The following is a 20,658-nucleotide window of genomic DNA, read 5'->3' on the forward strand; positions in this document are numbered from 1 at the left end:
ATTTCACGTTTTGTCAGCTCCACATTAAAATTTTCAGTTGCTTCGCTTAGCTTCTTCTCTAATTCTTGAATCTTAGATCTATGTAGCTCTGCTTGAGTAGATAACTTAGCTTCGCTAGATTTTAGCCTTTCAACCAAAGAAAGCAAGATCTTATCTTTTTCAAGGGCTTCATTCCTCAAATTTATAACCTCCGATCGAAGGTCTCCAAGTGCTATCTGGCAGCTTTCATCCTTTGCATCTTTTTGAGCTTTCAGAGCCTGACTAAGGATTAGACCATGCCAAGCAGAAGAACGAACAGACAATAACAGTAAGAATTACCACAAAAATAGTTCACTATAACAAAAAGTACCAAATACGAAGCCAAAAACTCAATTATCCTTTTTCTTAGAAGAGGTCGAAGTAGCAATTTTCCTTTTTCCTCCTTGCCTCCGAGCAGGAAAATAGTAATCGGGATAAACAAACCCAATTACATCAAAAACTTTGTTTAGTCTTCTTTTCCCTCGAGCGCCAAAGGCAATAGTCATGGCCTCGTCCTCTGCTTTCAAGTAGGCTCCCAACAGCTCATTACTGGTCGCCTCTATAGCATCTAGCCAATCATCATTTGGCTCATCAAATTGGCTTCTATACCGGAAGGTGTACGTAAGATAAACCAAGCCACCTTGGCTGGAGCCAGTAGCAGTTTCCTTCGGTATTTCCCATTCATTCGCAAGAGGCCATACTTTGAAAGTAATGTGTTCTTGTACCAAATCCCTAGTACCGATGTAAGTACATACGATATTGAAAGCCAATAGACACACTAGCACCTCATTCCCAATTGCAATTGATGCTCTTCTAATGCCGAAACGTGACCATATGGGACGTTGAATGATGCCCCTCACATCCTCCCTCTAATTCAGATCATTCTTTACGTAGAACCATTGCTTCATCCAAGAGCCCGGCCACTTCTTTCTAAATATTGGCACGGGATAATTTGCATCAGAGCGGGGCATGAAGTTGTAACACCCGAAGTTGGTATGGTATTGTTCCTTTTCGGTTGCCTTTGTTTAGTAGGATAACTCATGAATATTGCAGAAACACCTAGCATTCGGTCTAGGCCTTGACTCCTCATAGCCCATATAAAACCCCCCACTTTAATAAAGGCTTCGAGGGTAAGTTGATGAAGATATATTTCGAACGTCTTCAGAACTTCAACCAACATCTTGTGCAGTGGGAAGCGGAGCCCAGCTTTCATGAAGCTTTTAAAGACTACCACCTCATCAGCTTCGGGAAGAGGAACTGTGCTTTCTCCCCCGGCCCTCACTATAGAAATATCATGAAAATATTTGTCCTTCATCGTTTCGATTTTCCCTTGTCTAACAATTGACTTCCCAAAAACAACATGGCTCAGCCTCCACGGTCGATCTTCGGCATCTTCATTTCCACTTTCCACATCAAAACTGTCAATATCGCTGGAATCCCTAGACAACCCAGCTAGCATCTCGTTGGTGATCTTTTTCATGTTGGTCTTTTCCATTGCTTTGTAAAACCCAGCAATTGTGGGGTCTGCAATCTTCTTGTCCTCAGCCATTTGGATGATGGTTACGACAAATGCCGAAACTTAGAAATCAATCGAACTCGCAAAGAGAAGAAGGCTAAGACAGCAATCACAACACAAACAACTAAATGGCACGAAAAATATTCACGGTACAGGCTTCTATATATATATTATATACTGTGGCACTAAAATGCACCCATGTGTATTTTAGTTTGTGGATGCACAGACCCCAAGACTCCCTGTCCGACCAGAGCACCTAACACCCCGAGCACGCCTCCCCATAAGAGCACGCTCTCGGCCCTCCTGTACGCGCGCCTCCCTGCCCCCCGCCGCCATCGTGTGCCTCCTTGTCCCCGCGCCACCCTCTCCCCCGCCACCGTCGAGCGCCTCCCTATCCCCGCGCCGCCGCGCGCCTCTCTATCAGCGCGCCTCCCTATCCCCCGCCGTCGTGCCTCCCTGACCCACCGACTCCTCCTTCCTCCGATCCTCTAACCCTAGATCCATGGCCCCATCGTCGCTGCCGCACCTTGAATCACCTCGATGCTCCTCCCCTAAATCCTTGGAGATTGTTGTGGCTGGAGGGGCTGATCCGATATTGCTGTCTCCGATTGCGACAGCGGGAGCGGGTGTACGCGGCGGATCAGGTGATCCCTTGCATCACAAGACGTTGCTCACGCCACCGCCTTCAATTCCACCTGGATCGCTGGTCACTCCTGATGCAGCCCAGTTGTTCCATCCAGTAAGAAAAAAAAGAAGCAAAAATTGTTGCTCCACCGGCGTTTGTTCAATATTGGTTGCAACTAATGATTGCAACTGCGTGGTTTGTTGATTTTCTGTTGTGACGTTTGTTGCTTGTTGATTGCAGCTAGGGTATCCTCTAATTGCAAACTTGAGTCTCTGTTTTTACTCCTTGATTACCATTGTAGGGTGTGTTGTTACTCCAGTTGCAATGTTTGTTGCTTGTTGATTGCAACTAGGGGTATCCGCTAATTGCAAACTTGAGTCTCTGTTGTTGCTCCAGTTGCAACGTTTGTTGCTTGTTGATTGCAACTAGGGGTATCCTCTAATTGCAAACTTGAGTCTCTGTTTTTACTCCTTGATTACCATTGCATGGTGTGTTGTTGCTCCAGTTGCAACGTTTGTTGCTTGTTGATTGCAACTATGAGTATCCTCTAATTGCAAACTCATGATTGTGTGTTGTTCTGCAGGATGCAAACATACTTGATGTGTTTGTCCCCAAGGTGCGGCAAACATTTGATACAAGGGAAGAAGCCTACCTATTTTATCTTGATTATGCAAAGTTGGCTGGTTTTAGTGCCAGGACAAAGTGGACTAGTAAAGAAACCAGACACTGGGTTTGAACCGTGAGGGGTTTCTGAAGCCAGGTCAAGAGAATGAGGAGCCTATGACAAATAAGACATCGATGAGAATTGGTTGCCCTGCTTATGTGAAGGTGAATGAGGACAAGAAGCGCAATATTTGGTATTTTCATCATGTTGAGGAAGCACACAATCACAAGCTTGAGCCCTCGCCAAGGTTGGTGAGATATATGCATGCTCATAAGCAGAGGGAGGCAACGTTGGATGACCTGTTTGCAATCATGTCAAGGAGTGGTGTGCCAACACAGGCAGCAATGAATGTAATGTCAGAATTATTTGGAGGCCGTCAAAACTGGTCGTTCACAGAAAAAGATGTCCAAAACAAGTAGGTCATAAAAAAACATTGACATCATATCTTTGTGCGATATATTGAGACCAACAGATTTACTTGTTTTTTCTTTTATGGTACAGGAAAGCTGAGCAAGCAAGGGAGGAGAGGGATGGGGACATGGATAAACTGTTCCAATTTTTCAGGGAGTGCAAAGAACACAATGAATACTTTTACTGGGATGTGGATTTTGACCCAAAAACAAAGGTGCTTCGGAGCATTTTTTGGTGTCATGCAAGTCAGCGTGCAGAATACAAGGATTTTGGGGATGTAGTCACATTTGACACAACACACAAGACTAACAGCAAGCATATGCCGTTGGCCATGTTTGTGGGTTGCGGCAATAATTTGAAGAATGTGTCCTTTGGCCAAGCACTTCTTCGGGATGAAACAATTGACACATTCAGGTGGCTTTTTGAGACCTTTAAAAGTTGCATGGGTGGTCAGCAGCCTTTTGTGATTCTTACAGGTATGATTTGGGCAAAAACACTTATGCTTTGGCTGCAAAAAAATGCTTGTCACATAATTATTGCTGTGTTGTTGCAACTGTATCTTTGAAGATGATTGCAACATTTTATACTGCTTGGTTGCAAACCCATTGGGGTTTTTTTGCTGATTTTTATTTTTGACACACAGATGAAGATGCAGCGATGAAGGAAGTGATAAGGATTGTGTTTAACAAGACACAACACCGAAATTGCCGATGGCACATAACCAGGACATGGGATTACAAGCTCGAGGAGCTGTACAAATTGCACAAGGATAAAAATCTAAAGGAGAAGTTGCAGTCCCTGATAAACTATCCTCTGGGGCCCACACAGTTTGAGGTGGAGTGGAATAAGCTGGTGGATGAATGTGGCATAAGAGAACACCCTGCAATTGTTGCATTGTGGCAGAAAAGGAAGAGATGGATAGCAACATATTTCAAAGGCATGTATTGTGGGCGAATGACTTCCACCCAGAGATCTGAGAGCCAAAATAGGGTTTTGAAAGATGGTTATGTTAACAATGTGACAAGCCTGCATATATTTGCAAAGAGGGTGCTTGACTCGATTCAGCACATAGACCACATGGATGCTGGGGAGTCACACTACTCACAAGTATTTGCCCACCCCCTGCATTTTTTTGTCTGATTGTAAAAAACATGTTAAACAAAAATGATTCCAACTGCTGGTGTGGTGTGATTGCAACCCCGCATTAGGTGTGATTGCAACTTTTGTATAATTCTACCCAAATATCTTTTAAAAAATGTAAACAAAATGATTGCAACTGCTAGTGTGTTGTAATTGCAACTGTTGGTGTGGTGTGGATGCAACTGCTGAGTTGCTCTGATGTGATTGCAAGTACTGAATAACTCTGGGAAATTTTGTTAAAAATATGATTGCAACTGCTGGTCTGGTGTAATTGCAACTGCTGGTCTGGTGTGATTGCAACTTCTATATAACTATGTCCAAAAATCTGTTAAACAAACAATGATTGCAACTGCTGTCTGGTGTAATTGCAACTGCTGGTCTGGTGTGATTGCAACTTCTATATAACTATGTTCAAAAATCTGTTAAACAAAACAATGATCGCAACTGCTGGTCTTGGTGCAGACTGAAGTTGTCAGGGCCTGCAAATCACGATTTGATGAGCAACTCAGCAGGGTGTACACCAGGGCTGTGTACAATGAATACAAGAGGGAATATATTAACAACACGGCTTTTGTGATAGAGCCTGATCCGGGAGTGGAATGCGGTTATTTGGTGAAACATGAGAAAGGCGATGGGACATTTTGTTGGGCACAACACGCATTCAAGGTGGTGACTGACAAAGCAGCAGGCGTGTATAAATGTGAATGCATGCAGTGGGAGCATACAGGTGAGATGAATTGCAACCTCGTTACATTAAAAAAATTACACATTGATGTTCCTGCATATTTACGTTCAAATTACAAAAAAAAATGCAGGTATGTTCTGCATGCACATAATAAAGGCATTCACCCACCTCCAAGTCCAAAACATACCTGAAAAGTACATTCTGGAGCGATATACACGTAATGCAAGATCTGTGGTTCCGTGGGACCGGCACGATGTGAGTGTTGGTGGTCAGAATGAGACAGAGTAGTCGAGGTTGTCGAAACTGCTGCCAAAGTTAATGCGCCTGGGAAGAGCGGGAATCAAATCTGATAGAGCATACACTGAAACTATCAGGCACATCGACATGATAACTCCTGGGATTGAGCTTCTACGAACAGCGGAGATTGGTCTGGATGAAGCAACAAATACTGAGTTGCAACAAGATGCAGATGGACGGCGGAATATTGGTCCCATTGCACCAACACAACAAAGTTCTGAAAACAATATGGAACCTGTTGTGATGCCCACTAGTCCTACACCACCACTAGAATCGGGCCTCAATCCAGGTTCTGCAAACTTCCTCGCTGATCTAACATTGACTGAACCGCCAGTGTCGCGCATGAAGGGTAGGAAGTCTGTCAGTGGGGCTAAATGTGCTAAAAATAGTGTGGAACCTGCTAATCCATATAGCACATACAGTGGGGGTCAGGGCATAAGAGAGTGCCAAACCTGCCATGTTAGGGAGCACTATAGCACAACATGCCCTCAGAACCCAAATAGAAGCAGAGCGGCCGAGAACAAGGACAAAAAGAGAAGTGCTAAAACTGTAGGTTGGACTCCAAGAAAAAGAGGTCGCCCAACAATAAAAAGGACTAGATGGAAATCAAGACGAGGCGCAGAGTGAGGGGGATGAGACACAGCAATCTGGGTGCACTATGGTCGTGGAGGAGTCAGCAGCACACGCGGTGATTGCAAAAATTAGGAGGGCGACAACTTGCCATGTTAATTTCCAGGAAGAAAGTGATTCTGAATGACTATGAATCTGACTGAATCTCCAATGTAATATTTCAATTTTATCTTATTTTATAACTCTGTGTAAGTTAAACTCAATAATGACTATGTGATTATTCTGAAAACACTGGACACACATGACCAACCAATTGCAACATCGTAGTTGCGCTGGTTGCAACTGTATGTATACACTGGATAATAGATGAATCTGTGTTATCTGTTTACGTCTAGACATATAATTAAAATCTATCGTGTTTTATTATCATATAACAGTTGCTACTACTCATATACAGGTTTGCAAAGTTTGCCATCATGCTGGTTACACACATAGAAATAAAAGGAGAGTGGTGATGGTCAGTTGCAACTACGATTACAATTTCAGTTGCAACTATAACATATACGCTGGTTGCAACTGTGAGCGGGCCCCGCCTCGTCCTGGTGGCTCCTGCCTCACTTGGGAGGGCTCCACCTCGCCGGTGGGTACAGAACACCAACATATACACTGGTTGCAACTGCAAACCATACACTATTTGCAACTACGATTATAATCCAGTTGGAACTCTAAAACATACACTGGTTGCAACTGCAATGACTGGGATTTTTCAAACAATATTGGAAACTACAGTTTAGAGTACGATAACAACTAGATGAATAGACCAGTTGCAAATGGAACCAGTGCGCTGGTTGCAACCTAAACAACATTACTGGAGTGTGCTTCCAACAATACTGGTATACAGAACCAAAACACAACATTAAAAGTTTCTGGCTACTGCATAACACAACTGATTGTTTTTGCATGAATCTAATTGTTCGACTGACTACTATCCCATTCAATTGGCACTGGATGACCACCAATTCTAAACTTATCCAGCGATCCAGGAATTTCAGCTTGGTTCATAGGGTGGAAGATCTGGTAATGCAACAACTCACATCTGTATATCGGGTCCTTGAACTGCAATGGCATTAAAAACATAATGGTCAGTGACTATATTATGATGCACACATAGAAAACACGCAAAAAAGCACCAAAATAGATAGAAAATCAGTTGACAGCATGGCTCACCGGATTGATTTCCTTGGTCATTTTGTCCTCGTCGTAATATTCCATGTACTTCCATACAAAAAAATACAATCGCTTTGACCTATTTGCTTTGGCACATCAATAAAAGGCTGCCTCCCCTTGCTAACTCTGGGTAACTTGAGGTTGGAAACTTTCTGGAAGGCTGCATCGATGATTGGGATTTTGGCAAAGACGGCCTTGTGCCGTTCTTCCTGATTAGAACAATTCAGGAAGTAGTCGTTCGAGTCCAGCACATCAATACGCTTATGGATAAAATTGAAGCAATATACAAAATAGTGAGCATCATCTTTGATAGGGACAACAACCTGGTGCAAGCAAGGAGTAGAAAACTAATTACGAAAAAATGGAAAACATATATGAAAAAAGAAGTTGCAAGAAAAAAGTATAGACAGTTGCAAAGTATGTGTACTGGTGATTGCAACTGCTGATGATGGAAAGTTAAAATTGTAGGTATGAAAAAGTGGGTTCGAAAAACAGAGTGGGTTGGGGAAAAGGTCTGCTAACCAATTTGGTCTTGACAAATCATAGTTTTCGCACTCAGACATCAGATGATTCCATACATGTATGAAGTCTTGTGTCTCAGATTTATCAGCGTTGAGTACTGCTTCACACGTTGAGACATTGAACTGTATGTGTTTTCCAGTTTGGAGAATAAAGAAAAAAGAGAAATGATAAATGATTAAATTAGTTTAAACACATAAAAGCAAGACAGTATACAAAAAAATACATGGTTTTGGAGAAGAAACTTACATAAAAACCAGTGGTCAGAAACACTCTGTATCCACAAGAATCGAACTTGTGCACAATATCATCATGTCGCATGCAGTGCACGAAAAAGTCTATGATTCCTGACTCACCAAGGGTGTCATTAGAAAAAGAGGTTAAAATTTCCTCGCCAGTGAGTCCAACAAGAAGGCCAAACTCCAACAAAATTCTCCTGCAGCAACAAAAAAAAGAAAAAACGGATGGATTAGTGAGAAGAACAGGAGGATGTGTAATTGCTGGTGTGTTGTGATTGCAACTGCTGGTCTAGTGTGATTGCAAAGTACTGAATAACTCTGAGAAATTCTGTTAAACAAATATGATTGCAAACTGCTGGTGTGGTATAATTGCAACTGGTGTGTTGTGATTGCAAGTACTATATAACTCTGGAAAATTCTGTTAAACAAAAATGATTGCAACTTCTGGTATGGTGTGATTGCAACCACGCATTAGGTGAGATTGTTGCTGCTATATATAAGTAACTAACTGTTCAAGAAAAATGATTGCAACTTGGTTCGAATTGCAAAATAAAAAGTAAATAGCAGTTGCAACTTGGGAAAACAAAAAAAACCTTTTCAGCTCAGGATCAGAGGCGATCTTCCGCCTAAGTGCAACAGCCTTGGCTAGGGGTATCTCAGGTCGATTATGAGGGATCTTGAACGGGGATATGTACTCCCTAGGCTTCTTCAGCACTCTATCACCTAGGCGCTTGAATATCATCCTTTGAAACTCGCTGAAATCAGCATGGCCTACTGAGACTTCGTCTTGAGAAAGTCGGATTGATTGGGTCAAATTGTTGATATCATCATCGGACTCCGCAGGGAACTGGATATCATCAAATGATGAGCTGGATCCTGCCTGGCCATCAATGCTCTTCTCCAAACTGTCAATCTCAGCTTTGGCCTCCTGACGAAGCATGTTCAACCTATCCTCGTACTGTTGGCGCTACTGAGCATATTCTTTTGACATTTGTAACTGGAACATCTTCTTTACCTTGGCAGCGAGCACCGGCTTTTTCAAAGCTTTGATGTTGTCCTTCAGCTGTTTCTGGATTGCAACCTGTATCATTTTCTCCTCCGCTTCAACCTTCTTCTCGGCATCAGCCTTCTTCTTCACATCTTCTTCAGCTACAGCCTTTCTCTTAATCTCAGCTTCTTCGGCCTTAGCCTTTCTCTTATTCTCAGCTTCTTCTGCCTTCTTCTTCTCGGCATCAGCCTTATTCTTCTCAGCTTCTTCAGTTGTAGCCTTTCTCTTAATCTCAGCTTCTTCGGTCTCAGCCTTTCTCTTATTCTCAGCTTCTTCTGCCTTCTTCTTCTCGGCATCAGCCTTCTTCTTCTCAGCTTCTTCAGCTGCAGCCTTTCTCTTGATCTTAGCTTCTTCGGCCTCAGCCTTTCTCTTATTCTCAGCTTCTTCTGCCTTCTTCTTATCAGCCTTCTTCTTCTCAGCATCAGCCTTCTTCTTCTCAGCTTCTTCAGTTGTAGCCTTTCTCTTAATCTCAGCTTCTTATGCCTTCCTCTTATCAGCTTGTTCGGCTTCAGCCTTTCTCTTCTCAGCCTCCTCAGCTTCAGCATTCTTCTTCTCCATCTTAGCATTCTTCATCTCGATCTCAGCCTTCTTCTTCCCAGCCTCTGCCTTCTGTATGTTGGCAACTTGAATGGCCCTATCGCTCCTCCTTGCGTAAATTATATGATCCTGGTGCAGTTGAGTAGAATAGCCAAATTAACATATTTGTATTATGAAAGTGAATCATTTATATTATAAAAAAGGACACGAATTGCATGAACATACCTGGGCAGTAGGATGCTGCATCCTAGTGTCCCTGCTCAGAGGCTCCTCTTCTGTCTCAGGTGCTCCCTGTTCAGAATCTATGATTAATTGCAAGTTGGTAGAGGCTATGATTACTACAGTGGGTGGGTGCCGATTGCAACTAGGGTCTGCTTTCTCTTGGGTATCAGAGGAGCTTACCACAGGCCGTTGATCATTGCCAGGGGGTTTGAGGAAGCCTTCCTCTTGCGAACAGTAAGTCATGGTGCACGAGTCTGCTGGCTATTGGGAGGGGACTGGAATTGTAGAAAAAGGGAAAAAAAGCATAATATTAATCAGAAAAAGGAGTTGATGGTAATAAAAACACAATAAACTAACCTCGCCATCAATGCTGGCAGAGTGCTGTGGGGAATCAGTCAACACTTGGGAATCCATCATTTGCAAGATATCATCAACACTTCGGAATGCCCCACGTAAATCAGAAGGTGCTGCCAGGGGGAAGAATAAAAAATATAAATAAATAATGGGAATAATCAAGATGAGAGAAAACATTTTTTAAGCATGGAAGACATAGGTAGGCTTACTTTTATTCAAATTTCCCTCTTGTAGATCAATGTCATGACCACACGATGGGGTTCTCATAAAATCTCTGCTGTCATCAAGATCTCCGCCACTGCGATCCAACTGGATTTCTTCACTATCACCTCCTCCAGATTGGTCTTCCGGTGCATTTGAAGTAGTTCCTGATCCTGCATACAAATTTAAAAAAGTGATTGAAAGCACAGAGTGATGTGTATGGGCAAAATTGCAACTTGTATGGTGGATGGTTGCAACAATAATATTATGTTGTATGCAACAAAAAATACCTGCTCCTGCTCTAGTGTCAATTGCAACGGGGCTCCGTATAATTTCTTCACTATCACCTCCTCCAGATTGGTCCTCCGGTGCAATTGAAGTAGTTCCTGATCCTGCATACAAATTTTAAAAATAATTGAAAACACAGATTGATGTGTGTGGGCAAATTGCAACTTGTATGGTGGGTGCTTGCAACAATAATATTATGCTATATGCAACAAAAAATATCTGCTCCTGCTCTAGTGTCATTGTTCACCTTCCTCATGCGCTCTTTGGCAGCTCGCTTCTCAGCGAGAGCGTCGACGATCAGCTTCTGAATGCCAATGTAGCACTCGTGGTGAGCTTTTGCCATAAGGTCACAGGATATTGTTGAATACTTGGCAGCCTTCTATGCGTACGACTGGGCTTCACTAGTGCTTTCATCAAAAGCCTTCAAGATGTTCAACGCATCTGACTTCCTACTCCTTCCAACTAAATCGATAATGCTTTGACCAAAAGAAGAACTGAAGCTAGGGTACTGGTAAAAGACTGGGGGTTGGATATTGAAGGAAGCATGACCGCCGGGATCATGGGATGTGCCAGTAGCAGTGGGTGCTGCTGCTACTGGGGCAGATGCTGCTGCTCCTGGGTTAGGTGCTGCTGTTGGGTTAGGGTCTGCTACTGAGGCAGGTGCTGGTACTGGAGCATATAATATTGCTAGAGCACCAATGGGGACGTCGTAGCACGTGTCAGCGATACTTCTCAGCTGAAAGTAAAAAAACAATGATAAAATGATAAATGAATAACAAATTGCAACTCTTGCGGATTAGCATTTGCAACAGTTAAACACAATATGGTTGCAACTTACCCTGAGGTGTCCAAACTCGGTGGTGCCAGGAGGAACATCTCCCCTGAGATCCTTATTTGCTATCGCATGAATCGTCTTCGAGTCCAAGAAAGCACATCGAGGGATCGAAAAGAGACTTGTGTCAAATCCATGATGCAGGTTGTCGACGTAAAGCATCTGCATGTTTTTAACATTAGGTAAAAGACACATGGGTATTTTAGGTTGAATTCAGATAATGAAAAAAAGTAAACCGAATTGGCACAGGTGCAATAAGCCAGTTGCAATAGAAAATACTAAAATTATTGCTAATTTGTATACAACATAAATTACAAAATACATGTGAATGTGAACTAAGCTATCATAAAAAAATCAAAAAAGTAAATCAAATTGCAACTTGTAACATATGATAGTTGTAACAGTAAACATAAAACAATTACTACTTGTGTAATTGGAAGAGTAAGTTGCAAGGGCAAAAAATGGATGTGTGTGTTGAGCTTACAGCTACGAAGATCCCGCATCCACTAATGGGTGCGTTGATGCCTTTCTCCGCAAAATCCTTTTTATAAAGACGAGAAGCTATGCTGAGCCTGTCAACTACCGCTTTCCACCAGTTCTTGTTGGCCATGTTCTAGATGTCCTGAGTATACTTTACATCATCAATCCTGATGCGAGTGTCAGTGTTGGAGAATAGCAGACACTGAAATGCAGCCATGAAAAAGGCTCAGCTCCCCAGTGAGAATCCTCTTCTGCAGTCGATCAGTGATAACATATAGATTGATACCAGATCTGCGTCTATAAGAGTTGCCACAAATTTGCTCTCCCAGCTCGTCCCGCAAGGCACGAGCATCTGCATCAGACATGGGGGGCGGGTCACGGCCAACGTTTGGTAACTGCAAAACACACCAAACACTGTGCTCAGTGATTGGAATCTCTTTTCCACCACCAATCTCTAATTTCATCGTCTCTGGGTTAAGATTCCGCATCAGCCAGCTGAGCAATTTTCTAGACAATAAGTGCGGCTTGAATCTCAGCAAGCCGCCAAACCCCTTGGCAACTACTTCACCTTTCAATTCATCGGAGAGAGCATTCACAAGCTTTATGAACTTCCCAATTGAGCATCGTATAGCTCGCGTCTTAGTTTTACCCTTATTCTCATCGTCACCAACAATAACAACATTGTCGTCGCCAGAACCATCGCCGGCAGGAGCAAACTCTGGGTCTTGTTCATCATCACTTTCTTCATCTTGAATAGGAGACAAGGGGACTTTCAACCTTAACCTCTTCCTCCTTTCCTTCAATTCATTTTTATCTAATTCCTTTCTCTTGTTTTGTACACGAGGAGAGCGATGGACAGTGTCAGCGCCTTGCTGGCCTGTGACATTCTGTTCTTGATCCATTATAAAAACCACTGAAAAAATGGGAATGAAAAAAACGTGAGGGCACAAGCACATGGTACAGATCTCATAACCAAAAATTGCTAATCAACAAACTAAAACACACAGTACAAATAGGAACAAAAAATAGTTGCAATACACACTAATGTTGCAACACAGATTAGTGTGTGTGGTTGAATTCCAGATAATGAAAAAAAGTCAAAAGTGGACAGAATTGCCACATGCGCCATAAGCCAGTTGCAACGAGACTGCTAAAATAATTACTACTGGGACAGTTTCAACAGTGAATTTAAACCAAAACTAGTTGTATATGAGCACAGTTGCAAAAGACAGGAATGACGTCGGTGGGTTGAAAGTTAAAATTATACAGTTGCAACTTATGTGATGGACCAGTTGCAAAAAAAGGTACATTGCAGTTGCAAAAAGTGGAAACATCTGAGTTGATAATCTAGAACATAAACTGCTTATTCAAATGAAATGTATCCGCATAAAATACAACAATTACTAATTGCAATCAACGGATAATACTAGTTGCAACACTTGGGAAAAAATTAGGGATTACCAGTCTATTACCGAAGATAACAAAACAAATCCAACAAAATCAATGTACTTAAATCGGGTCCTCCAAATTGCAACAAGGTTAATGGACAGTTACACATAATATGATAACCTAATTATCAACATATACTCCGCATCAGAATAACACTTAAAAAATTTGGGTGGAAGCAGTTACGCTCTTACCTAGAAAACGATCAAATGACAGAGAAACGGGAGAGGGGGCGGATGCGCTTGCATGGCGGCCGCGGGCGCACGCAACGGCTCCAGCGCGGGCTACGTCGCCGGGGAAGTGAAGAGGTTCTGTCGGGAGCTATTCGCGGAGGAGTCGTTCGCGGAGAAGTGGGGCGGGGGCGGGGAAGTGAAGAGGTTCTGTCGGGAGCGTGCGGGAGGGACGAAGACGAGCGCGGGCGCGCGCGCAATGGCTCCGGCGCGGGCTACGTCGCCGGGGAAGTGAAGAGGTTGAGTCGTTCACGGAAAAAGAGGGGCGAGGGCGGGGAAGTGAAAAGGTTCTGTCAGAAGCGTGCGGGAGGGACGAAGACGAAGCGTCGATTCGACCTGGGTGGGGCGGTTGGCTCGGACCAGGTGCTCCTGGCGCGTAGGTTCGGCCTGGGTGCATTCTCTATATTGAATGCACCCAGGTGTAATATATAAATACAGTATATATATACACACACACACACTCAGAGCTCCACCGCTCGGTGGGTCCCATAGTTCAGAATGATTCGCTATTCTAGTGAAGGGAAGATGTTTTTTCGGACCTTCGGCTAAAGGCCTTCATTCACGTCGCAGTCTGAATTTGTTACAAAGAAACAAATTAATACTGCGAGGGGCTACTGTTGGGGCCTTCCTCTTCTGAAGGTCCTCAAAAACATGACTAACCATATGATTTTAACGTGACATGGATTACTACATGTAGCTTCGGCTTCAGGATGGAAGTTTTCTCCCATGGTAAAGGTGTATAAGACGAAGATATAGCTCGAGAATGATAGGAATGAATGCTGAAGCTATAGCCGAAGAGTGATGATGATGAAGACCAAACATGATGCTGGCCCGAAGAGAAAGACTAGTCAGTCCCTAATGATTTATGTTATAGTTGTGAATAAATGTTGAGGACACAAATGTACTTTTACTCGGCATGTGTCCTGTGCATATAAATAGATGAACAATGACATCGTACTGTTTACGCTAAATGGTAATCGGTCTCGCATCTTCACCTTCGAACAAGTCAAATATATCAATGTAATATAGATCTTGTTAATACTCATGTGCGTATTTTGAAATACTCATATGTAAGAGCCAATAGATTATATTCATTGTCTTTATGTATTTTTACCCTCGTGAATCATGAAGGCTTGTCTTTCATGATCTTCTAAAGATTATTATATTCGAAAGGAGATAATACTTCGGAGGACAAATGTCCTTAATTCTTAACAATTGTGTTGTATTGTTCTTGATTCATAGTATTTAAGAACAAGTGACCAACAACATGGATTGAATGAAATTGGAAAAAAATAAGAAAAAGTTTGACTTGTTTGAGATTTAAACCTACCAAATCTCACTCAATCCAGATGGATTGAGAAGAAACCGAACAAGCCCTAACATGGTTTAATATCAGGCTATGGGCACCAAGAAACACTGCGACCATTGGCCAAATGGAATGAGAAAGTCAACAGTCAATGACACCTTGCACGTCAGAAACAGGTTCATGAACATATCTATCCAAGGAAGAGAGAGAGAGATAATTTACTGTTAAACTTCTAGCTGAAATCATAACGAACTTACCATAGGAAGAACTCCAATATAACAGCATGCACCATAAATTAGCACTAAGGTATATTACACCCATCGGTCCAGAACTCAACTCTGAATCTAAGGCACATATATTATATATCTACAGTACAGCACGGGTTTATTAGGTATACGCCGACGACGAAAATTCCTCAGGCTATCTCTGTTGTAGCGTCTAGCTAGACAAGGCTCTTCATCTTGCGCCTCAGCCAGATTGGCCTAATATCTACACTCAGCGAGAGGAAGATCTCCCGGTTGCTCGCGTCCAAGAAGACGTCGGGCGCCAGCGACTTCTCCACCGGCGACAGCTCCGCCATGGCGCTCATCACCTCGATGCACCGCGGGATGCCGAACCTGTCCCCGCGGACCTCTGCCGCCTTCTTGCTCTCTCTCGGGGCGACGGCGTGCACTTCCATGGCATCAGAGGTCCCGTCCTCGCTCGGCCTCCTCGAGAAGCGCCATATCTCCCCGCGCGGTTCCTCGATGGGCCTCCGGGAGAGCTGCCAGGACGACGGCTCGGGGCGCACCTGGGTCAGTGGTTTGGGGTACAGGTGCCCGTTCATGGTCTGGACCTCGACGCCGACTAGAGTCTCCTGTTGGAACGAAGACTCCCTAGACACCGGAGACGGAGGTATTGGGGAGAGCTGTCGATTCATGTAGAAGTCGTCTTCCTCGTCGCTTGAGTCAACTTCAGTCCCGTTTCTTTCGTGCAGTATAGGTGCAGTAAGACTGCTTTTACCGTCCAAAATAACGCCGACTGCAGAATAAGAATGAGATATATCTTAGTTTCAGGAACAGCTTCAAATTGCAGATTGAAACCATGTCTTATCCCATTAGTGAACAAATAAATACCAAGCAAGCCATCATCTGTTCTTTTTTTAAAAAAACATACATGTTACTTTTTATCAGAACGAAGATACAAGCTATTCAGGAGGCTATCAAAACACTTACAATGAGGCCTTTCTATGGCCCTGAAAAGTTTACCCTTCCTTATTTCACCAAAGGTTCAACTATCATGCCCAAAATGGAACTCCTGCCTGATTTGCTTCTTAAGGGTGTTATAAGTGTAGTTTAAAAGGACAGTTTTGCTCCTAGGTAGAAGGTGTTCAGCCTGTACAGTATATCAGGTCTCTATATGTTCTCAAATAAAGATCACTCCATGATTCCAAGGTACCAACTATAAATATGTGATATATTTAACACGAATTGATATTTTTACAGTACACTCAAACATATGTTTTCCAAATCAAAATGTTCAACGGCAGCACAGAAAGAATACATGCATAGGCGCTTATTGCCAGATTTCAGAACTTTTCATTTTAAATAAACATATCCAGTCCAAGGGGTGCCTCCACACTACTAGCACCATGGCATGTTGCTCTGTTGTTGCAGACCACACATCGCGACTCAATGTCAGTCATGATACCTCACCACCATGAGTTATGAGCTGTTACCACAGCCATTCGTCGCCGCCGCAAGTTTACAGGATGGCACGACATTGGCCCGCAGCTGTCGCATTTTGTGCCTTGCTATTGACCACGCCCTCCGTACCACTTGTTGCACACACCACAACAGCACCACCAACCTAGCACCCCCAGTGCCTCCACTGCTCAGCTCCCATGTAATCCGCCAACCCCGTGCCTCCCCATGACAACACAGGCACCTGTGCAGCTCTCCTGGGCCAATGCATTTCCACAGAGAGCACCTGTGAGACTCCTCGCCCATGCCCTTCTTAATTGATCCCATGACCACACAGTTCCTAGCCGGAACAACATCTGCATCGCTGTCGAGCTCTTGCCTCTTCCTTGGTGCAGCGCCATGACCGAGCCTTCCCACCACATAGTCGAGCAAAGCCCGCTGAAGCGTCCATGAACGACCTGCCCCCGCGCACCCTCCTTAGCTACATCCGCTCCGTCACCTCTGGCCACTGTCGCTCTAGTGTTTGGGAGGATAGGGATTAGGGATAAAGAGCAGGGAATGAATAAGCAGCTTCCTATTGGCCGGATGTTCCTTGGATGGCAGTGTGTCATTTTAGGGATGGCAGTTTAACAGTGTTAAGCAAGGGAGGGTGAACTTTTAGGGCTTGTTTGGGAGCAAGTGTAATGGAGGGTTTTTTTGGGGGGTGGGGGTGGAGGGGGGGGGCAAAATCCCTTACTATTCAATTTTGAATAGTAAGGGATTTTGGTCCCCTCCATTACCCTTGGTCCCAAACGAGCCCTTAAGGGTCATAGAAAGAAGCCCTCACTTTACCAGTGAATAAGGAAATTTCTCGACTACACTTTGCATACCATACTGGCACTACAGTCTCTAATTCTATATCAAGACGACACTCGCATGACATCAACTAGACACTTCTCTGCAAAAACTACCAAAGTATATGTAGTTCCTCAAAAAGCATTCTCAAGAATAGCATGTTTATCAGTTTTCAATTTTTCATTAACTTGAGATAGCATGCCTTCCAATCCTAGATACTGGGACTGCTTGGTTCCCTGAGTTCCTAACTTCGCCTGGCCTGGCTTAGCAAGGCTTGCCTTGCCAGCATGGACGAGCAAAATTCGCTCTCCCTGAGTAACAAGCTAAAATCTTGTCTGCACAGGTTACAAGACAAGCTCGCCCAGGATCCAATCACTTGTTGGGTTCTGATTTCCGCTGAGCAAGGTAGTACAGTGGCTAGCAAGACATCCAAGCAGCCCCAACTGAGAACTCGCTGCTGTTATAATGACCCCTACTGGTCTTGGACCAATCTCGCAGATAAGAATAGCCAGCTCCAAGCTGTGCAAATTGCAAATAGGGCCACAATAAGTTCGATGGGGTTGGCAGTCACCTTTGTTAGAATGGCTCCATAGTCAAGTTTTGCCTACAGGAAGGTATGATGGTTGGCTATTATAACAAGTTGTAGACATGGACATGGTTCTGGGATATGAAATCCTAGTTGTATAGGTTAATTAAATTCCAACAGAACAGCCCCTGTCCCTACAGATAGGAACAGGGGTAGTGCTGAGTGTTTCAGAAGAACCATTGACCATCTTCCTAAATCCTCTAATACAATTATGCAGCAGGCAACTCCTGAAAAATCTGCTCTAGCTAGAAAGCTACAAGGTACTTCATAACCTCTGTATTCAGATTCTAATGCTTAGTCTATACGAAAACACTAGCTTCAAGTGCATGATAATGAACCTAATCATAATTACACCCCCTCCCTCCTCGCTCTAACCTCGGCCCTGGTAAGTTTGGGCAGTAACATTGGGTGACAGGTTCTATTGGTGCAGAGTTCCTGACAACAATATCTAGTTGTTCCTAAGAATGCTAGAACATAAAATTGTTGAAAACAGTGTCAAGCAATGAAAATCACAAGTCATGCGAGTAACCTATCTAGTTGTCAGTTAAGGAAGAAACTTATGCAATGCTAAGAATAAGAATATAAGATACCAAACAGAATCAAACTAGATATCTAACTCCCACTTTAAAATCATTCACTATACTTCATTTTCCAGTTCCTTAATTGCATTACCTTTTCTCCCAAATGGGTTTCTACAATCATCGCATTTACAGTTGATGGAGCATCCTGCCCCTCCCTTCAAATAAAAAAAACATATTTCCATATTCAGAAATTCTGTCACAATGAAATTGAAAATTAACAGGACAAGGCCGAATATGGAACCTGGTAGCAGTCGCAGTACTTCTTAAGGCAGCCTGACTTCTTGCATGTGCATTTTCTTCTAATAAGATCCATAGGAGACCTTATGACTTGTTCCTGAAGCCAATAAGCAGCAGGATCACCAAAAACAAAATGAAGACAAGACTCAGTGTCGGAGGCTCCCACATGAGTGAGGTCTGGGGAAGGTTTTTAAAAATGAAAGAAAGTTTATAGAAAGATATAGATAAGGTGATGTAAGAAGATCTTCGTACCACTATATCTTGGCCAGCTTCGAATGTTTGGACAGGTTTCAGAGGTAAAACTGTTGCCATCCGCAGAGTACCTTGCAATTGTGGCTTGTTATGACAAGGTTCACATCCACATGATTCAGTACAATGTAACCCAGAAGCAAAGCACACACAGTAACTGTTACAGAATAACACAGACAAAGGTTATACACAAAAGGGAACTTAAATTAGCAAGAAAAAAAAACACAAAGACAAACGCATGCTCAAGTGTGGAGGTTGCATGCCATTGAGCAGGCAATGGCACACACTAAGCGTCCACAGGGCCACAGGTGTGTGCATGAACCAGCCCAGTTTGCTTAGCGCAGAGTTTTCAACTCAGTAGATTAATCACTGGTTCGTCCATGGTTCTAGAACATATCGGTAGCTTGATCTTGGCAATTTCCTTCTCGTTAATGGATATCGAATTCCGAACTACTGGGAGCTCAATAAAACTGCAGCATTTTGCCACATTTGAAACGTGAGACTGTCAGATCTAAACATGCCTAAAAAACACTGAATTCGTCAGTGACAGGGATCCAAATCAGCACCGAACCAAAATGGTGAAGCATCCTAGTCCATCCCTCCCTCCCTCGTGGGCGAACGAGACAATAGAGAAGGCTGCAACTGCAAGCACGGGGAGTAATAGGGCAACTTACAGCTTGAGGCACCTGGACTTCTTGCAGCTGCAGGTCTTGCACCCGTCCCCGTCCTCCGCCTTCCTCCTGATTCACACACCCAGAAAAGAGAAAACAGAGGGGGCGGAGTGAGTGAGTGAGTGAGTGAGAGAGAGAGAGAGAGAGAGAGAGAGAGAGAGAGAGAGAGAGAGAGGAAAAATGTGTGCGGGAGCGAGCGATACCGCACGCAACGAAACAAAAGAGGAAACCGGGCGCGGGGCGGAAACTTTGCAGAAAAGGGGAAAGAGGGAGGGGGCGCACGGACCTCCTCTTCCTGTCGGAGCTGCCGTTCGCCTCCGCCGGCGCCGGAGCTGGAGCCTGCAGCGAGAAGGCCGCGGAGGCGGTGGGCGCGGCGGCAGCCTCGGCGGCGGGAGGAGGCGGGGGCGGAGGCGGCGGAGCAGGAGCAGGAGGAGGCGGGGAGAGGCGCGCGTCGTCGGGCTCCGATCCGGCTGGCTCCGGCCGCGGCGGATTCGGCGGCCCCACCTCCGCTTCCATCGGATCGGGCGCCGCCGCCGCTGGCGGCGCCCCGATCGGCGGCGTGGGGCTCGCCGTGGCGACGAAGCGAAGGCGAGAGGGGTGGGGAGGTGCCGAGGCGGAAAGGGTAGAGACTAGAGAGGGATGGCACGAGAGAAGGAAAGCCAACTGGTGAAAGCGGGGGCGGGGCTTTGAGATTCGCGCCCGCTGCGAGGGGACGGCTTTGATCGGGCGTTGCCTCCTTGGATCCGGGTTTGGTTCCGTTTCGACCTGGGCTTTCTGCTGGCGCAGAACGTGATTAGCATAAGCAAAAGCCGCGGCCTTTTTCTTTCTTTCTTTTTTTCCTTTGGCAGGGCGTGATTAGTCGTGGAGTGGTAAATAGCAAATGGAATTCCAAATCCAGAAATCCTGTGCTCCGGATAGATCAGTAGCACCTATGTTGCCTGGTGCACTTGCCGTGTCACGCTC

At 44.3% G+C, this 20,658-nt stretch overlaps 2 protein-coding genes and 1 long non-coding RNA gene across 3 annotated transcripts; all 3 read right to left on the reverse strand.

The window, feature by feature from the left end:
• Positions 1-6,722: 6,722 nt before the first annotated feature.
• Positions 6,723-11,297, reverse strand: LOC103640582 (uncharacterized). Its single transcript, XR_002266772.2, has 11 exons — positions 10,809-11,297; positions 10,564-10,665; positions 10,282-10,446; positions 10,076-10,185; positions 9,899-9,993; positions 9,722-9,787; positions 8,505-9,625; positions 7,922-8,108; positions 7,676-7,797; positions 7,154-7,476; positions 6,723-7,042 (listed from the first exon to the last, which is right to left on the reverse strand). It is a non-coding gene; the product is annotated as an uncharacterized lncRNA (long non-coding RNA).
• A 359-nt stretch (positions 11,298-11,656) lies between these two features.
• Positions 11,657-12,912, reverse strand: LOC103640583 (uncharacterized). Its single transcript, XM_008663749.2, has one exon. It carries the CDS (start codon positions 12,827-12,829, stop codon positions 12,053-12,055), a length of 777 nt encoding a protein of 258 aa, XP_008661971.1. The 5' UTR covers positions 12,830-12,912; the 3' UTR covers positions 11,657-12,052.
• A 2,080-nt stretch (positions 12,913-14,992) lies between these two features.
• Positions 14,993-20,375, reverse strand: LOC100284254 (tesmin/TSO1-like CXC domain containing protein). Its single transcript, NM_001157149.2, has 6 exons — positions 19,982-20,375; positions 19,699-19,764; positions 19,028-19,181; positions 18,780-18,872; positions 18,630-18,693; positions 14,993-15,875 (listed from the first exon to the last, which is right to left on the reverse strand). Exons 1-6 carry the CDS (start codon positions 20,209-20,211, stop codon positions 15,298-15,300), a joined length of 1,185 nt encoding a protein of 394 aa, NP_001150621.1. The 5' UTR covers positions 20,212-20,375; the 3' UTR covers positions 14,993-15,297.
• Positions 20,376-20,658: the final 283 nt, after the last annotated feature.

The sequence above is a fragment of the Zea mays genome, chromosome 1, assembly GCF_902167145.1.
Source record: "Zea mays cultivar B73 chromosome 1, Zm-B73-REFERENCE-NAM-5.0, whole genome shotgun sequence".
In the NCBI taxonomy this organism is placed as follows: Eukaryota; Viridiplantae; Streptophyta; class Magnoliopsida; order Poales; family Poaceae; genus Zea; species Zea mays.